This window comes from Vigna angularis, chromosome 10 (assembly GCF_016808095.1).
Source record: "Vigna angularis cultivar LongXiaoDou No.4 chromosome 10, ASM1680809v1, whole genome shotgun sequence".
Lineage (NCBI taxonomy): Eukaryota > Viridiplantae > Streptophyta > Magnoliopsida > Fabales > Fabaceae > Vigna > Vigna angularis.
Window position 1 is genome coordinate 18,944,198 of NC_068979.1, and position 22,636 is coordinate 18,966,833.

The 22,636-nt window shown below is 33.0% G+C and overlaps 1 protein-coding gene across 3 annotated transcripts; it reads right to left on the minus strand.

Moving 5' to 3' along the window:
• Positions 1 to 2,517: 2,517 nt before the first annotated feature.
• On the minus strand, positions 2,518 to 20,981 carry LOC108335652 (AP-1 complex subunit gamma-2). 3 transcript variants are annotated; one of them, XM_017571722.2, is made up of 18 exons: positions 20,683 to 20,981; positions 19,177 to 19,479; positions 18,868 to 19,009; positions 17,802 to 17,975; positions 17,037 to 17,216; positions 15,791 to 15,945; positions 14,599 to 14,689; positions 14,349 to 14,512; positions 13,795 to 13,849; positions 12,786 to 12,908; positions 12,605 to 12,700; positions 11,860 to 11,987; positions 11,164 to 11,268; positions 10,824 to 11,080; positions 10,222 to 10,452; positions 9,958 to 10,133; positions 4,000 to 4,104; positions 2,518 to 3,067 (listed from the first exon to the last, which is right to left on the minus strand). In XM_017571722.2, the coding sequence occupies exons 1-18, from the start codon at positions 20,712 to 20,714 to the stop codon at positions 2,972 to 2,974; spliced, it is 2,613 nt and encodes an 870-aa protein (XP_017427211.1). In that variant the 5' UTR covers positions 20,715 to 20,981; the 3' UTR covers positions 2,518 to 2,971. The 3 variants fall into 3 exon arrangements, with proteins under 3 accessions (XP_017427211.1, XP_017427210.1, XP_052725204.1); XM_017571721.2 differs by having other exon boundaries at positions 10,222 to 10,455; XM_052869244.1 differs by having other exon boundaries at positions 10,222 to 10,455; positions 19,177 to 19,595.
• Positions 20,982 to 22,636: the final 1,655 nt, after the last annotated feature.

A 22,636-nucleotide genomic window follows, 5' to 3' on the forward strand; every position in this document is an offset into this window, starting at 1 on the left:
GGAACTAAACTTATAAAATGTGTTGTTATTTATACAACCAATTTAACGAAAATCATATTAATTCTTTTAACAAAAACAAGAGTACATCAAGAAAAGAAAAATTAAGATACCACATTAAATAATTTCAATAAAAAAAATAAAGATGAAAACGACTATTAAACTATTTTTTTTAATTGTTTTGGGTCAACTTCCAAAGGTTAAATAAAGGGTAAGAAATAGTGCAGAGCTTAATGCTGGGGCCTGGGGGAAAAGGGAAGGTTCTCTACCCTTTCATTGCTGTCCCATGATAATGGTGGACATCTGTTATATCATCTGCTCACAAACCATACCCTACCAAACCATCACTCACCCCAAATTTAAGATTCATAATAACTAATACCATTGCCAATTTTGGGAGCAAAAAAATACATATTTTCTTATATGATTTATTTATATTCTAAAATAATTTTATCTTATTTAAAACTAGAATATACAAAGTAGACTTGAAATGAGAACAAAAAATAAAAAGGAAAAAGAAAAGATAATTTAGTATCGGTGGTTGGATGGATCTCATATAGAAACATACCAACTATGCACTATGTACTTGTTATTTATTAAGAGATATTATATCAGGTATCAATTAACACGTTTGTCTCTTTCAACTTGATTCAGTATGATGGATAACAACTAATGTTTTTACTGTTTGAGGCAAAGAAAACAAAGGTGGTAGTTAATCCAGTGATTACGATGTTGTATTAGATAACAAAATCGTAGAGAAGACATGTTTTATGATCAAGAACTTCGGATTTTTTTTCTTTTTTTTTTTTCTAAAAAGTTTGATAATAACTTTAAAGAGGGATGAAATCTTAAAGAATTGGTGGGTGTGAAGTGTGTGCATACTGATAATTTTCAATGATATTGTTCAGAAATTATTTGGCAGCTCACTAATGCTAATGTCCATTATTCTAATTAATATTTTTATATCATTTAAAATAATTAATTTATTGAAAATAATCATTAGTATATGTTTAGTGAAGATTTTGAACTTGGGTTGCATCGTTTAAACTTTATTGTCGGTGTTCTGTTTTTCAAAATTAAATTCCAAGACAATCTTTAGACTTCTAGATATGAAAAAGTAACATGACTAGAGAGCATTTGAAAGAGTAGAAAGGAAAAGAAGTGGAAAAAGGAAAAAAATATATAATAAAAGTAAAGATGCTTAAGTTAAGAAAAAAGTGAAAAGAAATAAATAGAAAGTTTGGGAATGATTTGAAACCTTTTTATTTTTTTGTTTATGTTTAATCTTTTGATAATATTAAGTTATTAGCTATCATTGTTTATTTAATCTTCCAAATACAATTTAAACATAAACATTTAAGTATCTTGATCATTGCTAGCGTGTTTAGAGGTTGTAAAAGCGAAAAATTGGCACAGAGCTTGAAGAGGTTTGTGAGAAAAAAACTACGTAGGGATAGAGTGTGGAGAAGATTGTATACAGAACAATTGTATTTACAATTGATTATAGTGAAAATATCCCCATCCTTGCATAAGTATCAAGCATGGCATAGTTTGAAAGTAAACAAAGACGTATATCCTCCTATATTTCTCGTATCCATGTTTTCTTTGTCTAACTAGTGTGCTGATTTTGTGAACAAAATTTTTGAACCAATTTAAAGAATATTTTTATTAAACGCCTATTCATTGGTATTGTACCTTAATCTTTCCAAAAACTCATACGGTTGGAATTTTTTTAAGGAAAATGTTTTTTTAACTGTTCTTGAACACTCTTCTGAAACACTTCTCTGCCATCTTATGTTTCCCGTGTATTTTCAACACAATTTCATCAATGCAATGCAATACGCTCTTGACAGTTTACTAAATAAAATGTTTTCCAGTCTCTTATCTTATGAATATTAATAAATGTATATTTTTTTCTTTATATTAATAAAATAATACAGTTCAATGCAAATAACCTTGGGATCTTACACTAAAAATATATACATTTCATGACTGTTGCATGCAATGAATGACTCTTAATTATTCACCTTGGATCCGTGAAAGTAAAATGTTTAAGGTCGAGGGGTTGAAAGATACTTACAAATAATAATAATTAAGAAGTTGGACTTTTTAATATATTTGACAACTTGAAGTTGGATTCTCGATGAGCCAATTCAAACTGAAAGGTCTAACGTGCAGAAGAAATTACCATCTTGTAACAGATCACCGACTGAAGCCATCTTAGCTCACCTGATAATTATAGTATTAGCTAAAATGCGTCGAAATTTCTTCAGCTGGAATTGTTTAAACTTACCAAACATCACACGTTGACTTGTGTAAATTTACGCTGTTCAACATAATTTTGCATGTTCAGAGTTGCGTAGAGTTTTGAACCATGACAATTTCTTCGATTGACCTACAACGAAGGCGCTTAAATACATTTTAGCCTATTTATTAGTTAAAACTCTTAATTTCCATACACTGAAATGAGCTCTATAAAGATAAAGGAATCACATACATGTTTCACAAACGCCGATCAAGAGAGCTGACAATTTTGAGATTACATTTCATTAATCTTTAGGGGAGAAAGTTACATAAAATCAAATATATCAATCGTCTAAAGGATACCAAATTGCATTCAACAACACTATAACTTTAGACAGCAAGACCGAGCGACTACCTCCGAAAAAATACCAAGAAAGCACCTCAAGTACCCAACATGACACGACTCTCATCGCCTTGAGAGGCAAAATTTGACTTTCACATTCATACAGGAATATTTTGTACTAATGTACATTAACCACCTAGGTAAAAAAAAGGTAGAAAGAAATGAAGCCACTGAATCGACTTCAAACTTAAGCCAAAAAGTGGTCCAGATGCTCCAACCATACCTCATTCGAAGGAATGAAACGTTAAAACTGCACCAGTAATTATGGAGGGCTGGGGAAAACGAACGGTTTTGTGCATCACCTTAATGACCCCTGATCATTGAGCTTCACAATTCACGAGGAAAATTATTGACTTGTCCTTCCTCTAGTGTATCCTTGCCATTTATCTTGTACGCTATCCTTGTACGCATGACAAGCGATTTCTGAAAAAAAGAATAATTGCTAGCAATCAAGTCTTCACTAAGAAGCACTTACATGTATTAATGATTTGGGAAAATAATATCAGCAAGTGTAAACCATAATCATACTCACAAAGCACAAACAGAGAAAAGGAGGGGATGGAGGAGTCTAAATCATTATAAGGTGGAGTGGCCAACCCCAAAAATGGTATGGCAGATAGAAAATTGCGGTATAGCCACCATTGACATATTAAAATACAACTAACAACATAATCGCTTATGCTACATAATTGCACAACAGTTAAAACTAATTCAATATATTAATTATTATTAATAACTGAAAGTAAGTCCAGATAATGTACACGAGTAAGGGTCGTCATATCCACACTCGCAAGGCACAAACATAAAAGGAGGGTTTGGGGAATCCATGGTTGTAAATCCCAGATAAAGCCATGGAGTGCAAACCCCAAAATTGGCTAATAGCAGGATAGGAACAATGACAGATTACAGTACAACTCAAGATAAATCAATTAGGATACATAATTGAACACCAGAAGAAAAGAAAAAAGAAAAAAAAAAAAAAACTAACCCAATATTATTAATAACCTAAAGAATGTCCAGACGATAAACAACAAAGAAAATGTGATTTACTGTATAATGCCTACTGAAAGTTCCAGTGCTTGTGCAATGTGAAGTAAACTAATTATATTGGAGTTCAATCCTACACACTATCCTGGTTGACTTTGATGACCAATCTGAACAGTAGTGATCAATCAACAACCCACATGCTCAAATTATAAGCATTTTTGCATGTAATATCAAATATTAACATAAAGCATAAACTAGCAGTTTTGTAGCAACATGTCAGTGATCAACATTTCGTTTAGAATTTAAGCCATAAAAAGACACAGATAATTACGGCAAAGCAATAACAAAGGAAAAAAAAGACCATCTACCTTCCCATGTTGGCTGTTAGTAATTTTCAAATTTTGGGTTATGGACCCATTTCCAGCTGCGGGAAGAGTATTACTGGTAGCTGGATCTAAGTGCAATTGAAGAAACTGAAAGTCAACAACAAAATACGTAAGTACTAGATGATGGAAGGTAACCAAGCACCATTATCAAATATTGAAGAATAAATGTAATTATTTACCACTCAATAGCTCAGATAACTAATAAAAAGAAATTATCGAGCTATTGACCGCTGCAAACACTTTTATTGCTATAATCCATCTATTGAGAGAAACAAACAAGCATGGGACTTCAAATTTCCATTTAAACAATGAAGATCATGATATTGCTTGTTGGAAATTGGAGCATTGAATGTTTGTAATTGTTAGATGTTCCGCATTCAGTTTATCATATTTCTGTTATTAAAGCTAATAGATGTAACATGCTTTAGCCCATCTCTTTATATTTTCTTATTTATAAATACATAACCCTATGTGTTCCATATACATTAGGGATTCAACCCATGTCTCTTTCTCTTTTATTTCAACAATTATCTTTACAAAGTACATCAATCAGTGTTTAGAATAGTTCAATGGTTCTAAGAAAGTTGTGAATGTTTTAATTGTTCTCTTGAAAATAGTTTTTGTTATTTATTATCTTTGTAATAATTATTATAAAATAAATCAATTTACTTAGTGGAATAGGCACTTCACAAAATTTCCTTTCTCATTTTCTCACATGGTTTCTGCTAGTTATATGGATATTTTGGGTTTGGACTTGGACCTATCCCTATGCGACACCTTGCATGATATATTTATAAATGTTCCTCCGTTGTGCTCATACACACTAGAGGATTCTATTACATGAATGCATATAATTTCTCTCTTGTATTAGAGTTTATCCTAATAAAGTTTGTTGAACCTATTGTGTCACTCATTATCAAGTTTCTATCAAACTACCCACAAATATCTAATCTCAAGCTTGAGATATTCAATCCTCAACATGAAAGAATATGTTACAGATCCCACATCGATATGTGCACACACACACACACACACACACACACACACACACACACACACACACACACACACACACACACACACACACACACACATATATATATATATATATATATATATATATATATATATATATATATATATATATCAAACTACCCACAAATATCTAATCTCAAACTTGGAGATATTCAATCCTCAACATGAAAGAATATGTTAGAAATCCCACATCAATATATATGTGTCTGTGTGTGTATAAAGTGGGTACAAACCTCACATTGCAAGTTAATTTCATAAGGTTGATTCAGACCTAAATCTACTTTCTAAGATGGTATCAAGTTTTTATTTGAATCCATGCCCTCCCAATGGACCCACTGTTCATTGGTGCTAATTTTTTCTCCAAAAAATGCATCACTCCAAATTTTAGCTACTCGTATTTCTGCTGTGCATTTTTTTTCCAACTAGTTTTCACTCTTCCCTATGTTGCTACCGCCACATTAGCTTGGTTATCACAAATGAAAGTCATTTGTATAGCTTCCCAAATCTTAGTTCTTTAAACAATTGTTTGAGGTAAACAAACTCACAAGAGGTAAAAGTCATTGCTTTGTTACAGAAGTTCTTGCCACCACACTATGCTTTCTTGAAGGACTGGAGTTTGGGACTAATGATTGGCAAAGGATGTAAGTCCCACTGTCTCTATCAGTTTCAGACATCTACTCTTGTTGGCTTGGGGTGGCACCCTTCTCTCATCCAATCCATGTTCAATTAGGTCATTCTAGCCTTGCAAGCTGCAACACCTTGTACTGCATCTATCTAAGTTGTCCATCTTGTTGTGTGAGTTGTGTCAAATAGGAAAACATAGCCGTAGTTCTAAATCCAGGAGTGTCCCCAAAAAAGTTTTATCACCTTTTTTGATTTAGTAAGCTTGGATATTTGGCACCTTAGACACACTTCAAGATTTCAATATTATGTAACTTTCATTGATGACTATGTTGTACTTGGTTGTTCTTAATGAAGTTGAGTTGTTTTCCATATTTCAATCCTTTTATAATGAAGTTAAAAATTAGTTTAGTGTTTGTATTTGAACTTTATACAGTGATAATGCTTGTGATTATCACATTCTTCTCAGACATTCATGACTTCCCATGATATTATTCGTTAAACTCATGTACATACACACCCCTCAACAAAATGGGGTGGTAGAGCACAATAATAGATTCCTTAATGAAACAACTTAAACTCTTTTACTTCATGATTCTGTTTCTTCACGATTTTGGGATGATATGATTTTAATGGCATGCTATCTCATCAATCAATTGTCATTCAATATTCTCAACAAGCAAGTTCTTCAGTAATTTTGTTTCTCCACTCATTAACTCCTCATGTCTTCAGGTCCACCTGTTTTGTTCACAATCCCAGTCCTTTACTTGATAAATTGTTAACTAGGTCTCATAAGTATCTTCTTAGGTTACCCTTAGTCTCAAAAAAGGATATAAATGTTTCTCACCCTCCCTTTGTTGCTATTTGATTTTAGCTTATGTCAGCTTCAATTAAGAATGTTTCAATTAAGCCATTAAGAGGGTATAATTCATGAACATCTAGTCAAAACATCTCAACAAAAATAATATTGTAGAAAGAAAACTCGACATCTCCTAGACTAAACTAGTGACCTATTGTTCCAAAAAAAATTGGGCTAATTAGGTTACCCTCTAGAATCTTGGGGTTCAAGAGTCCTATGGATATCATTTCTTCTTTCTATCCTAGTTTTTCCACTAATAATAAACTTTACACCAGTGGTCTTCGAGTGTGTCTCATTTGTTCAAGTTCATAGTCATGGTAGGAAAAAATTCAATCCTTGAGTCCTAAAATGTGTTTTTGTTGGCTACTCCTTTACTCAGAGATATAATATAAGAGTTACCATTTTCCTCCTAGAAAGTTGTTTCTCCGTTTATAAAGATCTTAAGGTTTTTCCAAACAATCTTATCTTCAGGGGGAGAATATGCAACAAGATAAGGAAGCTTAATTTGAAACTCTCATTCTTCCTAGCCTTGAGTTTAGCATTCTAGTGGTTGAGTAAAAATTATATCTTTTCCTTCCTTATCAACTAAAAAAGATACTAAAGTTAATGAAGGAAGACTAAAGGTCACTCTATTGACACATGTTCAAGAGCTCAATTCAATTCCTTCACATCAAGTAACAAATTCTGAACTTCCTATTTTAATAATTATAATATTCTTAACTTCCACGATAATGATAAAAATGGCACTAAAGCCCAATCAATTGACAAGATCTATATCTTTCAATTGCCTTCAAAAAAGGAACTAGAAAATGCAATGAAAAGCCATTCTATTCTCTCTTAAATGATGTCTCAAAATTTGTCACCCACCCATAAAATATTTTGTGCAAACCTAAACTCTATCTCAATTAACACTAATGTTTTTTAGGCATCATATAATAAAGTTTGGAAGCCATCTATGATTGCGAAAATGGAAGAATTGGAAAAGAACAAAACATGGAAGTTGGTCTATCTGCCAAGAGAAAATGGTTGGAAGCGGGATAAAGTGTACGGTAAATGGGTTGATTGAGAGACAAAAAAGCGAGATTGGTTGCTGAGTTTCACTCAAACCTATGGGATAGTGATATGATCTTGAAAAGTGTTTTGAATTTTCTTTCTAATTTTTATCTTTTAATTAAATATAAAAAATAATGATTCATGGGAATTACATGCAACACAAGTGGATATTAGTATTAGTTATTGAGAATTAATGTGGAATGTAGAGGGGTCTTGTCTAATTTATCCTAGAAAAGGATACACTTGTAATACACATCATATATGAATTCTATCAGAAAAATTGAGTTTTCTCTTTGTGAGAATATTTTTTGGGTGTTCTGCATTATAAGAACCCCAACTTTTTATCTTGTCAGGGTAATATGTGACAATCATCCCCGTGACTCACCTTCTCATCTCTCTTGAGTGTGGTGTCAATATCCTTTCCCAAATTGAAAATCATAACGGTCCTACCCCTGGTTTCTCATTAGATAGATTACTAAAAGACCTTTGCTCCAATTACAAACATGAATGTCGTTAGGGTAATATTATGTCTTGTACAATTATGGTCAAGAATTACAACAATTTACAAGACCTTGAGGAATAAATATATATGGAGGTCCCCACCAAGATATGAAACTTGATGTGAAGGATATGTTTTCATGCATGGAGAGATTGAGGAATAAATCTAAATGGAGGTCCCATCAAGATATGAAATTGTAAATTGTCGCCCATCATTTTATAAGTTAAAAAAATCTGCTCGAGCATGGTTTGGGAGATTTTTTAAGACCATGACAACTTTAGGATACAAAGTCAGGCAATTTATTCATCAAACACTCGTCCTCAATTGGAGTGACTATCTTGTTAGTATGTGTAGAGGACATTATTTCTAATGATTGGAAAGAACAACTTCTGAATCAACATCTACCAAACGTGTTTGAGATACTTGGATGGTTGAAATACTTTTATGGGGATTGAAGTGGCCTACTCCAAAAGAAATATTTTCATATGTTACCACAATAAGTCACTGATTTGCTTAAGGTGATAGGTTTGGAAACTTGTAAACCTACAAGTATTCCCATGGGTTAGACCTTTAAATTGGGTAATGCAAATGGTAGTGTAGTAGTTGATAAAGAGATGCATAAACGTTTGGACCAAAAATTAATTCACTTGCCCCACACAAGGCCAAATATTGCATTTGTTGTTAATTTGGCTAGCCAATGCATGCACTGTCCAAGAGAGGTCAACTTCCAGACCACATACCTAATTTTATAATACCTTATGGTGACACAAAAATAGAATTTTATGTCAAAGAAATGGAAATAAAATTCTTTAAACCTATTTTGACACTAACTATGTAGGGTCAACCATTGATAGGAGATGCTAATGGGTATTTCACCTTTCTTGGAAGAAGTAAAAAACAACTTTTATAGCTTGATCTATTGCTGAAATTGTATTCTTAGTTACACACAAGGTATTTGTGAACTAATTTGGCTGAAATGATTTTAGAAGATTTCAAGATTATTAAGAAGTCAACTTTAAGCCTAACTCAACCGTACAACTTCACGACAAGGCATATACATCTTGAACATGGAATTAGACATTAATATGTGGTCCGATACCAAGTAGAACAATAGATCCAATAAACAACAAACTCTGCTAGGATAGACTCTAACCCAAGGCTATATATCATGTTAAGAAATGAACTTTAAGCAGAATTTAACCTTATAAAATTGGTTTGTAAGATGTGGTTTACACTTACTTATATACAGTAAAGTGACCTTATCTCTAGTCAATGTAGTACTTTCAACAAAGATAAAATATGATGGCTCTATGAAAGCTCTATTGTGACAACAAGCCAACAATTAGCATAAGCTCATAATCATGTTCAACAAGATTGAACAAAACACATTGAAAAGGATTAGCCATTTTATCATAGAAAAGTTGGACAACGGTTTGATTTGTGCTCTATATGCACCTTCACTAAGTTAACTTGCATATATTCTCAGTTAAGGATTGTGAAGTTTTTGAAAGAATAATATGCTATGGAAAACATCTATTCTCCAGCTTGAGGAAGTGTTGGAAATAGGAGCATTTAATGTTTATTATGCTGTTTATCTTTCCAAGTGTTTATCATAGTTCAGTGTTCCATAGGAAGTTCTACAGTTTAATTTTTCTCTTGAAAATAGTAGTTGTTATTTATTCTATGTAATCATTTGTTTTATAAATAAATCAATCTGCTGAGTGGAAAAGATACTCAAGCACTTTCAGAAAATTACCTTTATCATTATCTCAAAATGTTAAAAGAAGTAAATTAAAATTATATCTATACAATTACAACGATGAAGATCTTAGCACTTCATGCAGAAAGTTCAATAGCATATTGATTGGCATACCTTGGGAACAGCTGCCTGGAAAACAAAATCTGTATATGTATTAGAGGTCAAATTCGTAAATGTAGCCTCGATAACTGTAGTTTGTGGGTTTCCTGGTTGTTTTGAGAAATTGAATGTCAATCTCAAGGAGTTGCTCTCAAACGCAGTTATAGATGGATAAACTGGTCCGTTGTTTTCTATTCAAGATAAGAAAGGACGAGAAGTCAGTACTTTGACTAAATATCATGCAATGATATTGCCCAAATACTAAACAAAGTTAACAACCTGTAGGTGGGCTGGGGGCAAAACCATCCAATAAATCCATCATAGGAGCAGCATTCGAAGATTCTTTTGAGGAAAGTGAAACAGATGAGAGATCATCCAATGGTAAAACTGGTGCTTTGTTACTAGAATTGGAGGATAAGATGTCTACTGTAGATGAGCTGGTTTGGGAAGGTGATCCAATAGACAAAAGGTCCAAAAGAACATCATTGCCACTTTTTGAATCTTGGCCAGCTGCTAAAAAAGCAAATAAAAGTCAGACATGCTACAAATATGTTTGATGGACTTATTCAATATTCATAAAAAGTTAAATGATGTTTCTTGAACAAAATCCAAATCACCAACGACTACCACCACTTTAGGTAGGATGGTTTAGATGGATCAAACAATGTCATTAGGTTTGATCATAAACTAAATTTTCAATAAATCCATAAGAGAGAAGTTCTTCATAATGGTTTTTATTATGGATCAAGAGGTTTGGAAAGTAAAGAAGGCCTCATAAAACAATGCCAATTATGTTGGATGGGTGAAAAGAAAAGATGTATAAATTAAAATGGTAATTGCTAAATACAAAAGATATTCTTTTCAGGGATCACAATACTAACCAGATTGTTGTGATGCTGGAGCAAGATCAACACCCAAAAGGTCCTGAAGAAAATCTCCACCAGAAGAGCTAGGTGCAGGAGCATCATCTGAACTTAGATCGAGTAGATCTACAAGAGGAGCCACAGGTTTGGCAACACCATTTGGTAGACTAACTGATGGTACAGTTGTAGTTGAAGCTGCACCTGGCAGAGACCCAGCCCTCCTACCAATAAAGGTTGCTTCATCCAAAACTGGCATCCTTTCTACAAGAGTAGACCTGCACAATGACATTCTCCCATGAGAGTGTGGTAGAATGTCATACTATTGATATAATCTACTAAGCAAATTAATTAACCTTACCTAATATTTTGATGCTTTGCAATAATCGCATTGAATTCAATAGCTCTCTGCTGCAATTCTAGCACAAAGCTCCCTTTGAACTGAACAATAATTTCTCTGATCCTCCTATATCCATATCAAAAGAGAATAAAATTTCCATGTTAAAAATAAAAAGTATATGACTTGCAGTTGGTGCCTGAGTCTTTGGCATGGGGAGTAAGGAGGTAGGAGAACCATGGAAGAAAAGTTCCCCAATTCCTCTCACATATCAAATTGCAAGCATAGGATTTTAAAACTATCCTGAACACGGTATGGTAAACTTCTACTAGAATATAATATTCCTAATTCCTCTAAAATAAAAAGGGAAGAAAAAGAAGAAACAATATTAGACATATAACCATTCATGAATCTTCACCTAATATTTTAAATGTTTGGGAGTTGGTTCTTGATATGGTGTTAAAGCCTCTATGATCAATTGGCCATGGTTCAATCCTTTCGAACTCCATTATTTTAAATAAATGTTGAATTTCAGCATAAAGTAAGGTGCTACACTTAGAGCCCAAACGGCTCAAGTGTGACAGAGCCTGTCAGATACAAAACCATCCATAAGGTTTCGCCTACAACTTAAGTTTTTTGGTACATTGATTCTTGGCAAACTCCAATTTAAGGTATGCTGTAATAGATAATAACTTAAAAAAAAAAAAAAAAAGATCGTACTCTGAACATGAAGGGAAACGTGAAGAGAGTTTTAATAATGCAACCAAAGCCATCGCTTTTGTGGTAAGATCTGATGCATGACGGTTAATGGCAATCTCTACAATGTCAACTGCATCAGACTCAGTCACCTGCAAGCATGACAAATTGAAGGCTGATAACTTTTAAAAAAAGTAGATTCAGTGAAAGATTTCTTTTAGATTTTCCTATGTGCTGCTAATATGAGCAGATTTAGGCAACAATTGTTAAAAGTACAATCACAGTTAAATAAAGCTGCAACTCTCAAAAGAAAACACGGCCGGAATATAAACTCATTCCTCTGTATAAAAAAATCCAACTATGCAATAAGAACTAAAATGAAAAAGGCAAGTCATATAATGCTAACATATATGGTTTTAGTATAACCATATCATGCCCAGATTTCATTGAATTAGCAAGGACACAGGAGCAGTTTCTTCCACAGAGCATGTTAAATAAACTAATCAAACAGGTAAACTAAATCCCACCCTCACTCCACCCCCCCCCCCCCCCCCCTTCAGTTAGGGAGAACTATAAAACTATGAAAGTGACAATGAGTAAGTATAACAAGGACCAGGGACATTATTAAAACATCTTTCATTAGAAGGTTCAGACCAATACATTTATCAACTTGTTAAATTATTGCTTATAATCAAGTGATATATTATATTTATGCAACCTGAAGCAACAGTTAGACAAATGAATAAACTTCTCAAGCAGTAGCACTCACTGTTATTGGATCTTCTATGTCAAGCATTCCAACATTATGGACTAACATGTCACCATACTCCCCAATGCACCACACTGTAACTCGAACTAGAGTCTCCTGAGGAAAAGCATTAGGTAATATTATGTGCACAGCATCAAAAGAAAAGTAAGTGCCTAGATTCTGTCAAAACTAAAGTGAGCACCTGTTCAGCTGACGTTTGAAATGCTCTGTACAATGCTCTTACGGTATATCCATGAAGCTCAGAAGCATTGGTTATCACAACAATTAAGGCATACCATACCTCATCTTTTACAAAATTTCCAGCCTACTAACATAGAATAGAGATCAGAACATGCACCCAATATAAATATATATATATATATATATATATGTATGTATGTATGTATATAACTAAAATGGCTCAATGTGGAGACAGCTAGCACCAAAACAACAACCACAATAAGAGGACAGCTCAACACAGCTCCCACCATTCAGTGGTCCTCAGAAGGTAAAATGTAGCCACACCCCTGTGATCACATAGATTGTTTCCACAGCTAGAACTTTGTGACCACCAGATTATAAGGTAGCAACCTTATTGTGTCAAGGCACACCTTCCAGACAACAATCTCAATACACCATCAAATTTATTTGGCAGACATTTTCTGACCAACACATGGCATACAACACAATTCTGACTCAAACAAATTGATGCCATGAAACCGTATATACATGGCAGATTTTTAGCATCAATACCTGAACCACCATCAAATCATAAAACAACAATAATAAGGTGGGAGATGTTAACATTATTGTTAGAGCAGATTTTAAGCATGCGAATGATTTCATACAATGTTTCATGCCAATTGGGAAGCAAATGAATTATCATATTTCACATACAAGGATTTAGCTCCTCTAGAGGGCAGAGTTCACTTCAGAAGAAAAGGCAAGAAAATTTAAGCATAGATGAGAATGGTTGATATTACATGCACATGTATAATCATGGATTTGTTAAAATCAACTCCCATAATTTTAGCATTTATGGTTGAGATGTCTCACTTTTCCCTCCAGTGAATCACTGTCACTCTAGAGGAATTAAATCTACATGTAGACCCGCATCACTGCTAACGGATAGCCTAAAAAGCTAGCATGCTTGGAATTTTTGCCTTTAAAATTTTAATTCACTACAAAAGTTTGTCCCTTATATTTATTACCTCAGACAGAACCTTGAGCATCTGATCAATGTACCAGATCTTCTCTGGGGAAAACCTGAAACATTAATAAATAAATGCTAGTCAACTAAATATATCTATGAGTGTGTGTGTGTGTGTGTGTGAGTGTAAAATTTAAAGAAAATCTCTAATTAGTTCTAGATTGACAAGGGGTAACAAAGATAAGGACCAATTCAAAATGGATCAAATGGCTTCATCTTTATTTTATCAAAAAAGAGATCAATAAGAAAGAGCAGAAAATTCCAAAATGTAAAGACTGCAAGGCCAACATAGAAAACATGTTCACAACTACCAACGTGAGAAACAGTTATATCTTCTAAAAGAACTAATGCCAGTAAATCATGTTCCTCTGACAAATCAAGTGTCCTTTAATGATGGAATATCACAAGTGATCCAGAAATTATAGGATACTCAAAAAAGAAGAAATAAATTTCACACAGTTGGCCTCCTTCTCTTCTCTCCTTGCCCAAGTTAAAAGATAAAAAAGAAACAAATGAAACTGAAAAAAGAATGTCATTCAGCATCTTATGACTCACTTTGCTACAATGGAGCAAATTTTCGCAGTAAGGTCAGCTCTGAAATCCTGATCACTGACTTCAAGATAATCTATTAGTTCTTTCGCCAAGGGCTTCACATTAGTATCATTGACCAAAACATAAACAAGTTCAAGGGCTCTTTTCCGAATTGAAGCATCTGAATCCTGAATGGAAGAGTCAGGTGATCAACCCATACGATTCTAAAACAAAGCTCTTTTCTTATCACTAAGGAAGAAGACAAATTTAATACCTTCACACACTCTAAAATTGTTGCACGGTGCCTCTGTACTGCCTGACCATCAGCTGTTACAGCCTTCATTAGCATGTTTAATGCCACATATCTAAACGAAGAAGGTAGAAGAGTAAGATTCACTTCAATAATTAAACTTAAAAGAAAAACAAAAACAGAAGGATGGAATGAAAATAGAGCTTGAAGAACACTAGATGCAATATTAATTATAACCTTTACAAAGAATTAAAGAAATTGAATGGGCACATGATTTATTTTATCGTAATATAGAAGTTATAAGCGCCTTTTTCTGTCAACAGCCAAAGAACAATTCAGCCTAAGAACAAATTAAGCCACAGCATAGCATATACTTTTGTAAGCAACATAAAAATTACAAACAAGATTTTGACCAAACTAAGTTCAAACTAAATAAATTTTAGCATATAGCCAAATGAGTAACTAGAGACATCAACTACTTAAATTTTATCCCTACCTTACAAGTTGGTTTTGTATGGTTAAGTTAGACTTAATTTACTTTCTAAGAGTTATAATCACGTAAATGTTGTCAATATAATTGGGGTCCCCGGTCCTATTCTTTTTTAGAGTTCATTTGTTTGGAAACATTTTTTTATCAAAGAATCAATTCTGTTTTAAAAAAAAAAATAATCCCTTTCTTTGTTACATGTTTGTGCGGCTTTTAAAAATAATAAGAAACTGGAAATACTTACAAATGGTTAGGATCCTTTTACACATGGTACAATCGGATTTTGTCCCATCACAAATGAAATTACATTTTAGAATAGCTTCTTGTAAAATTAATTACTTAAAAATTGGTGATTTTCTGATTGTGAACAAACCTGTTAATTACTACTTCTTTAAAAATCTCTAGAACAATCACTAAACTATTCCATACAAAAATCACTTTTTATCTTAAACAAACTGGTGATTCCTTATTTTTTTTAAATGTTTTAAATTGGTAAGGCAATAATTTGATTGCTCAAATGACTTACTGAGTCCAGTTTACTGTAGACCAACCCAAAAAGCACCATCCATCAATCACATTTTATGTATACCTCTTACTGTGCTAAATTTTATGTTTCTTTTAGCAATTATAGTGAAGCTTACAATTTCAACACTCAATCTACCACCGTTAGAAGGTTTTGATTGAAATTTCTAGTCAGTTACAAAAGAGAAACAATGACGAGAAATAAACCTGATATTGTTGTCACGGTTTGACAAGAATCTTCCCAGGATATTAATGGCTAGTACACGTAAGCCGCCATTATCTTCAATGCTCATTATTGTTTGAACACATTCATATAAAATGGCATTCCCTGCAACTTTATTTGACTCGGTCTTCGTAGCCACCTAAAACAGGCAGCACGTGTAAAATTATCAACCTAAAATTTCAGAAGAGATGGCCACCAACAATAAGAAATAGTATATTAAAACTCATCTACCCCTAAAACATTGATTTGGCAAACAGAAAATGGCCTAATCTTGACTACTATAACATGTGGTTAACACAATTGATTAAAAAACTAAGCTTCGCCAGTTAACTGAAGAATTCTAACAGTAACTAAATCACATAGTGTATCATAAATACTAGTTCCTTGGCAAAAATTTTATATAGAATACAATTATAGAACTCCCTCCTTTCTCTTTTGCCTAATTTATAATTCTTCAAAGAATTAGATAGAAATATACAGTGAAATTTGAAGAAGAAAATCCAGATGCTCAATGGGCTTCTATTTCAACAGCTATTTACAATGGAAGACACCTCTTCCCCTTACAAATACTGTCATACATTCACATGCACACAAGAAAAAAATAAAAAAGATTTTAATACAAATCTTCAACTTTAAGCACATTTTCTGAAGTGATCTTACATTAATGCAAAACCAAACTAACCAACCATACATTACCATAAACCAATAGAAAAGCATCTTCCTCTGACCAGTGCCACCCAAACACACCAACATCCAAAACCACAATCTATGTTTGATAACGCCCTTTAATGCATTAGCTGGAGCAGAAGTTTAGTATCATTAACTCCTTTCCCCAAAATGTGTTGTCATAGGATTATGTACTAGTGAGTTTAGACATCCCTCAACCCTATAAAACCAGCTTATGACATAAGGACTATCCCTACTTGTATGCTATATTTTAGTATTATCTCTAGTTGATATGCACTTGCGTTTTTCCTGATACATTCCCTCATCTCCAACATTATTGGGCATGGTACACGGATAACATGATGAGTGACCCTTTTAATGAATCTAAGATAAGCTCCAATAACATACTAAAAAGTGGATTTAGGAATAATAACTTAGTCCAACAAAATAGACTTAAGATGTGAGAAATGATAGAGGCATGGTCAGATAACCAAGCATCGCAGATTATTAATGAGCTCTATAATAACATAATATCATAAAATTCACCATAAACACACAGCTGACCTGGGCAAGTATGTCATTCATGCTGTCACTAGCATCAGCATCACCTTCACCCAACACCCGCAAAAGTTTAAGCAATCTGATGTGGAGAAATGGGTCTGTGATACCAGCAATATCATACTCTGGTGAATATGGACTATTTGCTAGATCCTTAAGAGTTCTGACCAAACCATCTGTGCATTTCTGTAATAATTTATTCACAAAATGATTCGTTACAATAAAAGCTGTTCAAATCATGACTCTATTTGCAGGAGCTCTTCATATTAAAATGCAATCAGAGGTTAACTTTGAGCATTAAGGTACACCTATGAAACTTTTTAATATGCCTTTCCAGTTCAAATAAGTATATACTATTATTTATACCCAACAAACTAGCTTGCAGAAACTAAGACATGGTGCTGTGACCTTAGAAACAGTATGTTATTTTTTGAAACAGTTGAGTTTACAAACACCATAATACTAGCTCACAAAAAAAGCCTTTCCGATATTGAAAAGAAATTTCAAATTAACTACCCAACAAATCCCATATTCTAGATTATAACTTCATTAAATTTCCTTTAGGTTATATCATCGTCAAGAATTCATGGATGCTATTAACTCCCAAATACCAAGAAGAAAATATATAGAGATAATTTGACTAGCAGCACAAAATATTTGTAATTCTAAGGCTATAGTAGATAAGTTTACCTTAAGTCTTCAATATGCAAAGTGAGTTATAGGTAACTACACCATGTGAAAGACAAAATAGTTTAAAAGATGAAACACTACCTTCCTAATATTTTCAAGAGCTTCAGCGCTAATTTTACACAGATCTGTACAAAGCTGAACCCCAGTGATCAAAACCCCATGATGCTTCTCCCTAAGTAAGGCAGTAGCAGGATTGATAAAATTTTCTGCCAAGTCTGGAACTTTCTTTAAGATCCTTATAGAGCATAATGCTGCCTATATAACAGTGAGCACGGTTAACTTCTGTGAACGAGTTTTTTTGAATAATTAATCAATAGTCATCATTCAAGCAGTTAAATGGGAAAGGTTTTATTAATAACTCAAATATTAAATTACATTGCAAGGTTATAAATATTTAGAAAATGAGAATAGGGAGATTACTAGTACATGTGATAGACAAGACTATGGAATCAATTGTTGCATGCTAAGTCCGTAGGAGGAAATTTGATAGAACTTTCATTCAAAATAATGAAAATGAAAGAAAAAAGTACTAGTAGCAAACAGCATTTTACTGGTAATCAATGAGAAAGTTGATATTTTACAACCGCGCAATGCTTCACTTCTATTTTCATAACTCCACATGTTTTGTTATGTGGTCAGGCAAGATTATACATTGCAAAATTTGCAGTGATGTCAAAAAGATGTAGCACGCTGAACAGACCACCCTAACGTAAGGATTATTATTTTTTATTATTAATACTACATGATGAAATTCTAGATTATTCGAATGGGCATCAAACACAAAGCACCATTGTATTTGTGCATCAGAATTACTTCCTTGAGCCAAATACAACTAAAAAATTTATAGAACAAAGGCATAATCATCGGATGATTGAAAATAATTTATAAATGCATGTAAGAGAATTCTTTACAATATATAACTCAAAAACCTTTATTAAAAAAAACTACAAAAAGAAAGAAAGAAAGAAAGAACTCTAACAAATAAGCAACCTCTTGCAGAATAGTCAATAAAGTTACACTACTAATCATCATATGGAAAGGAAAGTATGTTACTGTCACTATGAAACCTAAAACCATTCACGACATTTTCTCCCCTAATATATGGAAAAAAACACTGATACAATATGTGATGTACACTGAAAATTACCTTCTTCCTAATATTTGGATCTCGAAATTGCAATAATCTCTCAACCTCTGGTGCAAGATCACGTGCCATTTCCGCTGAACAAATGTTTCCTAAAGCACAAAGGGCAAGTCCGACTATATACTGATTTGTATGATTAAGATCTCTGTGATTCAGTTAAGGCTCATCATCTATGACCAATCATTAATATTCTTCCCTTCCCTCATTTTGTTTCAGTAGGTAGAAGAAAAAAATAGCACATTTGTAAAGTGCAACATAAAAATCAGGAAATATATATAAAATAAATCACAACTTTGACTAACAACTGGATACTGTTTCAAAGAATTGGTGACCAACATGAGAACTTCTTGTCTTTCATCCAGAAGCAACATGAGGCCAAGATAACCTATTCTCTTCTCCGGAAATCCAGGAGATGCAATCAACTTGAGGCATTCCATTTGACCAAAATGTGTGGGGTAACCAAGCATGTGGATGAACATTAGCTTAGCCAGATTTCGATGCCGATAATCAGTATCATTTTCATTTATTGCTGCACGAATGGCAGCGCACTCTTTTCTTACAACAGCCCGTTCTTCTGCTGCAGTCTTGCAAGCACGAATTGCCCGGATCATGTCCCTATAAGTTGGGATATTGAAAAATATGAACCCAATGTGTAAATGATATTGATCAAAATTAAAGCCAAACAGAAACTAGAAATTAAACACGTCTCCCCTTTCCAACTAGCAAGAAACCTGGAAAAATTAAGTGTATTTGACCGTTTAAATCAGAGGAATTTTGAAATAAAAAATGTCAATCACATAGACAAAAGAAAACACATGCGTAACTGCAAGATCACAAAGAAAACAAGACCTTGCTTATGTAAGTGACAGCATAGTATAGTTGTAATTCCAATTCTTCTACACAATGCTTTATCTCAATGCTCAAAGTTAGTGCGGAAGCAGAGAACAAGAGATACTCCAACTATTAACAAATCAATACAATAGTGCTTACGGCACAGCATATTGGCCCCTTCCAGACCAGTCGAGTGTGTAAAAATCATGCTTTAAATTCATGGGAGGACTCGAGACCGGCCACATATTGTAACTAAAGCCATAGGATGCTAATTTACAAATTCATTGCTTCACAATAATGAAATATATAAAATAAAATCAGCATGAACAATCTCATGACTACTCACATCAGATTCAAATCCATTATCAAACTGGTAGGTCACAGTACTTAATAGGGACAGCATCAGTGACATTCTGTGGATGAGGGAGACAAATATACTAATAAAGATCTATAACTAAGTCACTTACAATGTTGCAACTACATATGTCTACGCTTAAGACTTTATCCTAACAATATACAGAATACATATCGTTCAAGAATTGTTCCAACGCTTCTATAATTACACGAATGAAACTCTGATGTACAGTGTTCATTCAAGTTCGGGGCTAGAAGCTGGAGTTCAATATCACCATCCGATTTAGAGACTGAGAGAAAACCTTGACCAGCTAAGCACAACAAAACCAGTCACCAAATGAATTGTTAACATGTATATCACTAATTTCAGCTGAAAGAAAAACACAAAATCGCGACCATGCAACTAAAAGAGCAGTAAATTCCAATAAAATAAAAATGCGGAGATAATTTAAAATTCTTCCAAACGCAAAGCCCTACTCAACTACAAAACCAGCACAAAGAAGAACAAACATATTGTACATGATGTGAGAATGTGGTCGTGCGTGTTAGCGTGTGCGTGTTAGCGTGTGCGTGCACTAGGCGTTGATCCAATCCAAGCGACCAAGCGAAGAAGAGAAGGATTTAATTGCTTACCTCAAACGCGTTCCTGAAGAGAACGGGTTCATGATTGACGGTGATTATGTACGGCAAGAAGCTCAAATCGGATCCAATTGCGACGAGGAGGAATCGGAGAAGGAGATCAATCGGAGATCCGAATCGGCAAAACGAAGAGGGATTCGGATCTGATACGAAGCGAGTATTTGCGTTGTGTGTGTGCGCGAGCTCTGTCAATTTTCAGAGGAAACAAAACAACTCGACACCACCGCACCTTTTCTTTCTTCCGCTTTTGCAACGATTTTACAATTTTAACGTTTCTGTCTCAAATCTTTGAGAAAGAAAAATATGAAAATGGATTAAAATTACAAATTCCAGACAATTAAAAATGATAATTAATTAGGGACAGATTCGTAAATTTAAACTGCTTTTGGCAAAATTTAAAAATAAAATGTTCCTCAATCCTCACCCTGAGAAAAAAAGATGTTACTTGAGTATTAATTTAATTGATGAAGATGGCTTTGTTCGAGTCACGAACCCGCAGTTAATTTAGGCTTTTTTTAATTCCTGTAATTTATGCATTTCCAATTTATAAAGAAAGTGTTAGAAAACATTTTAAAAATAAAAAAGTTAGAAAATATTTGAAAAAAAAAATGTTAGAAAAGAGTCAGCTACACCCATTTGAGAGTCATTGGGTGCATTAACGTTAGTTAAGTTAGGGGTTTTTTATTTTATTTGAAATTGGAAATGAAACATCAAAAGGGTTTATCATTTAAATTTGATCAGTTTAAAAACTCATGTTTTTAATAATACTAGTCAAAACATGTCTTATGTACTGACTCGCATTTTTATTGCATTATTACATTTTATATTAAAATAGTGATAAAAAATATTTTCATATTTTTTGGTCCAATTCACTAACGTTTTTATTGCAACATATTATTTCCTGTTGGGTCAAATATTAATATTTTTTAATTATAAATGACATATAAAGTATGTAAAAAAATGTTATCAAGAAATAGTTGAAAATAACGCAAATTATTCGGAGATGGTTTGTAATAAAAATTAACTTCATGTATATAGATTACAAATAACCAAAACTTGACTAAATAAAAAAATTGAATATTCCAAATACTTTTATGCTTACAAATATAGACTAAAAATGCTTTTAGTTAACAGAGGATCTTTACTTCATACAAAAAGAAAAGAAAACTCCTTTTAAATTATGGAAAAAAAATACGTTCTCATAAAAAATAATAATCTTTACTTTCGAGAATCATTCTATTTATGGATAAATAAAATCGAAACAATCATTGCAAAAATATAATACATAAACTTCAAAATCAAAAATAAAACACGAAAGTATTGTTTAATTACAATAAGATAATAACACAAAAATATATAAATAACTTTTTTTCATGAACTTTAATCTACACCCACATTTTTTAAAACAATAAATTAACTCAAATCTCACGATATTCTAATACAAAAGTATAAGAAAAGTTAAATATAAGTTTAAAGGGTTTTTGACTTAGAGCTACTAAAATCATAAGAAAAGTACAGAGTCGCTCTTTTGCTCATCTTAGATGATGTGAAACTTTTTAAGATGTATTATTTTCATCAACTCAATCATCTCCACCATGATTAAAATAAATACATCTTCATTGTCTATACCAACAATCATACTCCATCATAAAAGTATGTTCACTTGGAATTAAATCATCCTAATAATTTCATTTCGTTGCACACATATCAAAGATAATCAATATCCGTGTATTATCATTGCACCTTGCATTAATGTTAACCAATGTTCATGCATAAACATCATACACCATACATCAATGTTAACTAATGTCACATTGTATAATCATACACACCCTGCATAAATATTAGTCAATGTATGTGTATAATTACAATTAGAAAAGACTCATCCTAGCACTCACAACCTGCTCAACTGAGCTACCACGTGTCGCATTCCTCCATTTTCAAATTT

Bases quoted from the DNA above. Each gene is read 5' to 3' on its own strand.
- LOC108335652 (XM_017571721.2), bottom strand. From the start codon at position 20,714: ATGAACCCGTTCTCTTCAGGAACGCGTTTGAG. The intron at 17,976-18,867 runs GTAATTTTCAGT...ACTGTTATATAG, and splicing joins ATCCAAATATTAGGAAGAAG to GCAGCATTATGCTCTATAAG. The intron at 11,988-12,604 runs GTGAGTGCTACT...TCATGCTTGCAG, and splicing joins ACATAGAAGATCCAATAACA to GTGACTGAGTCTGATGCAGT.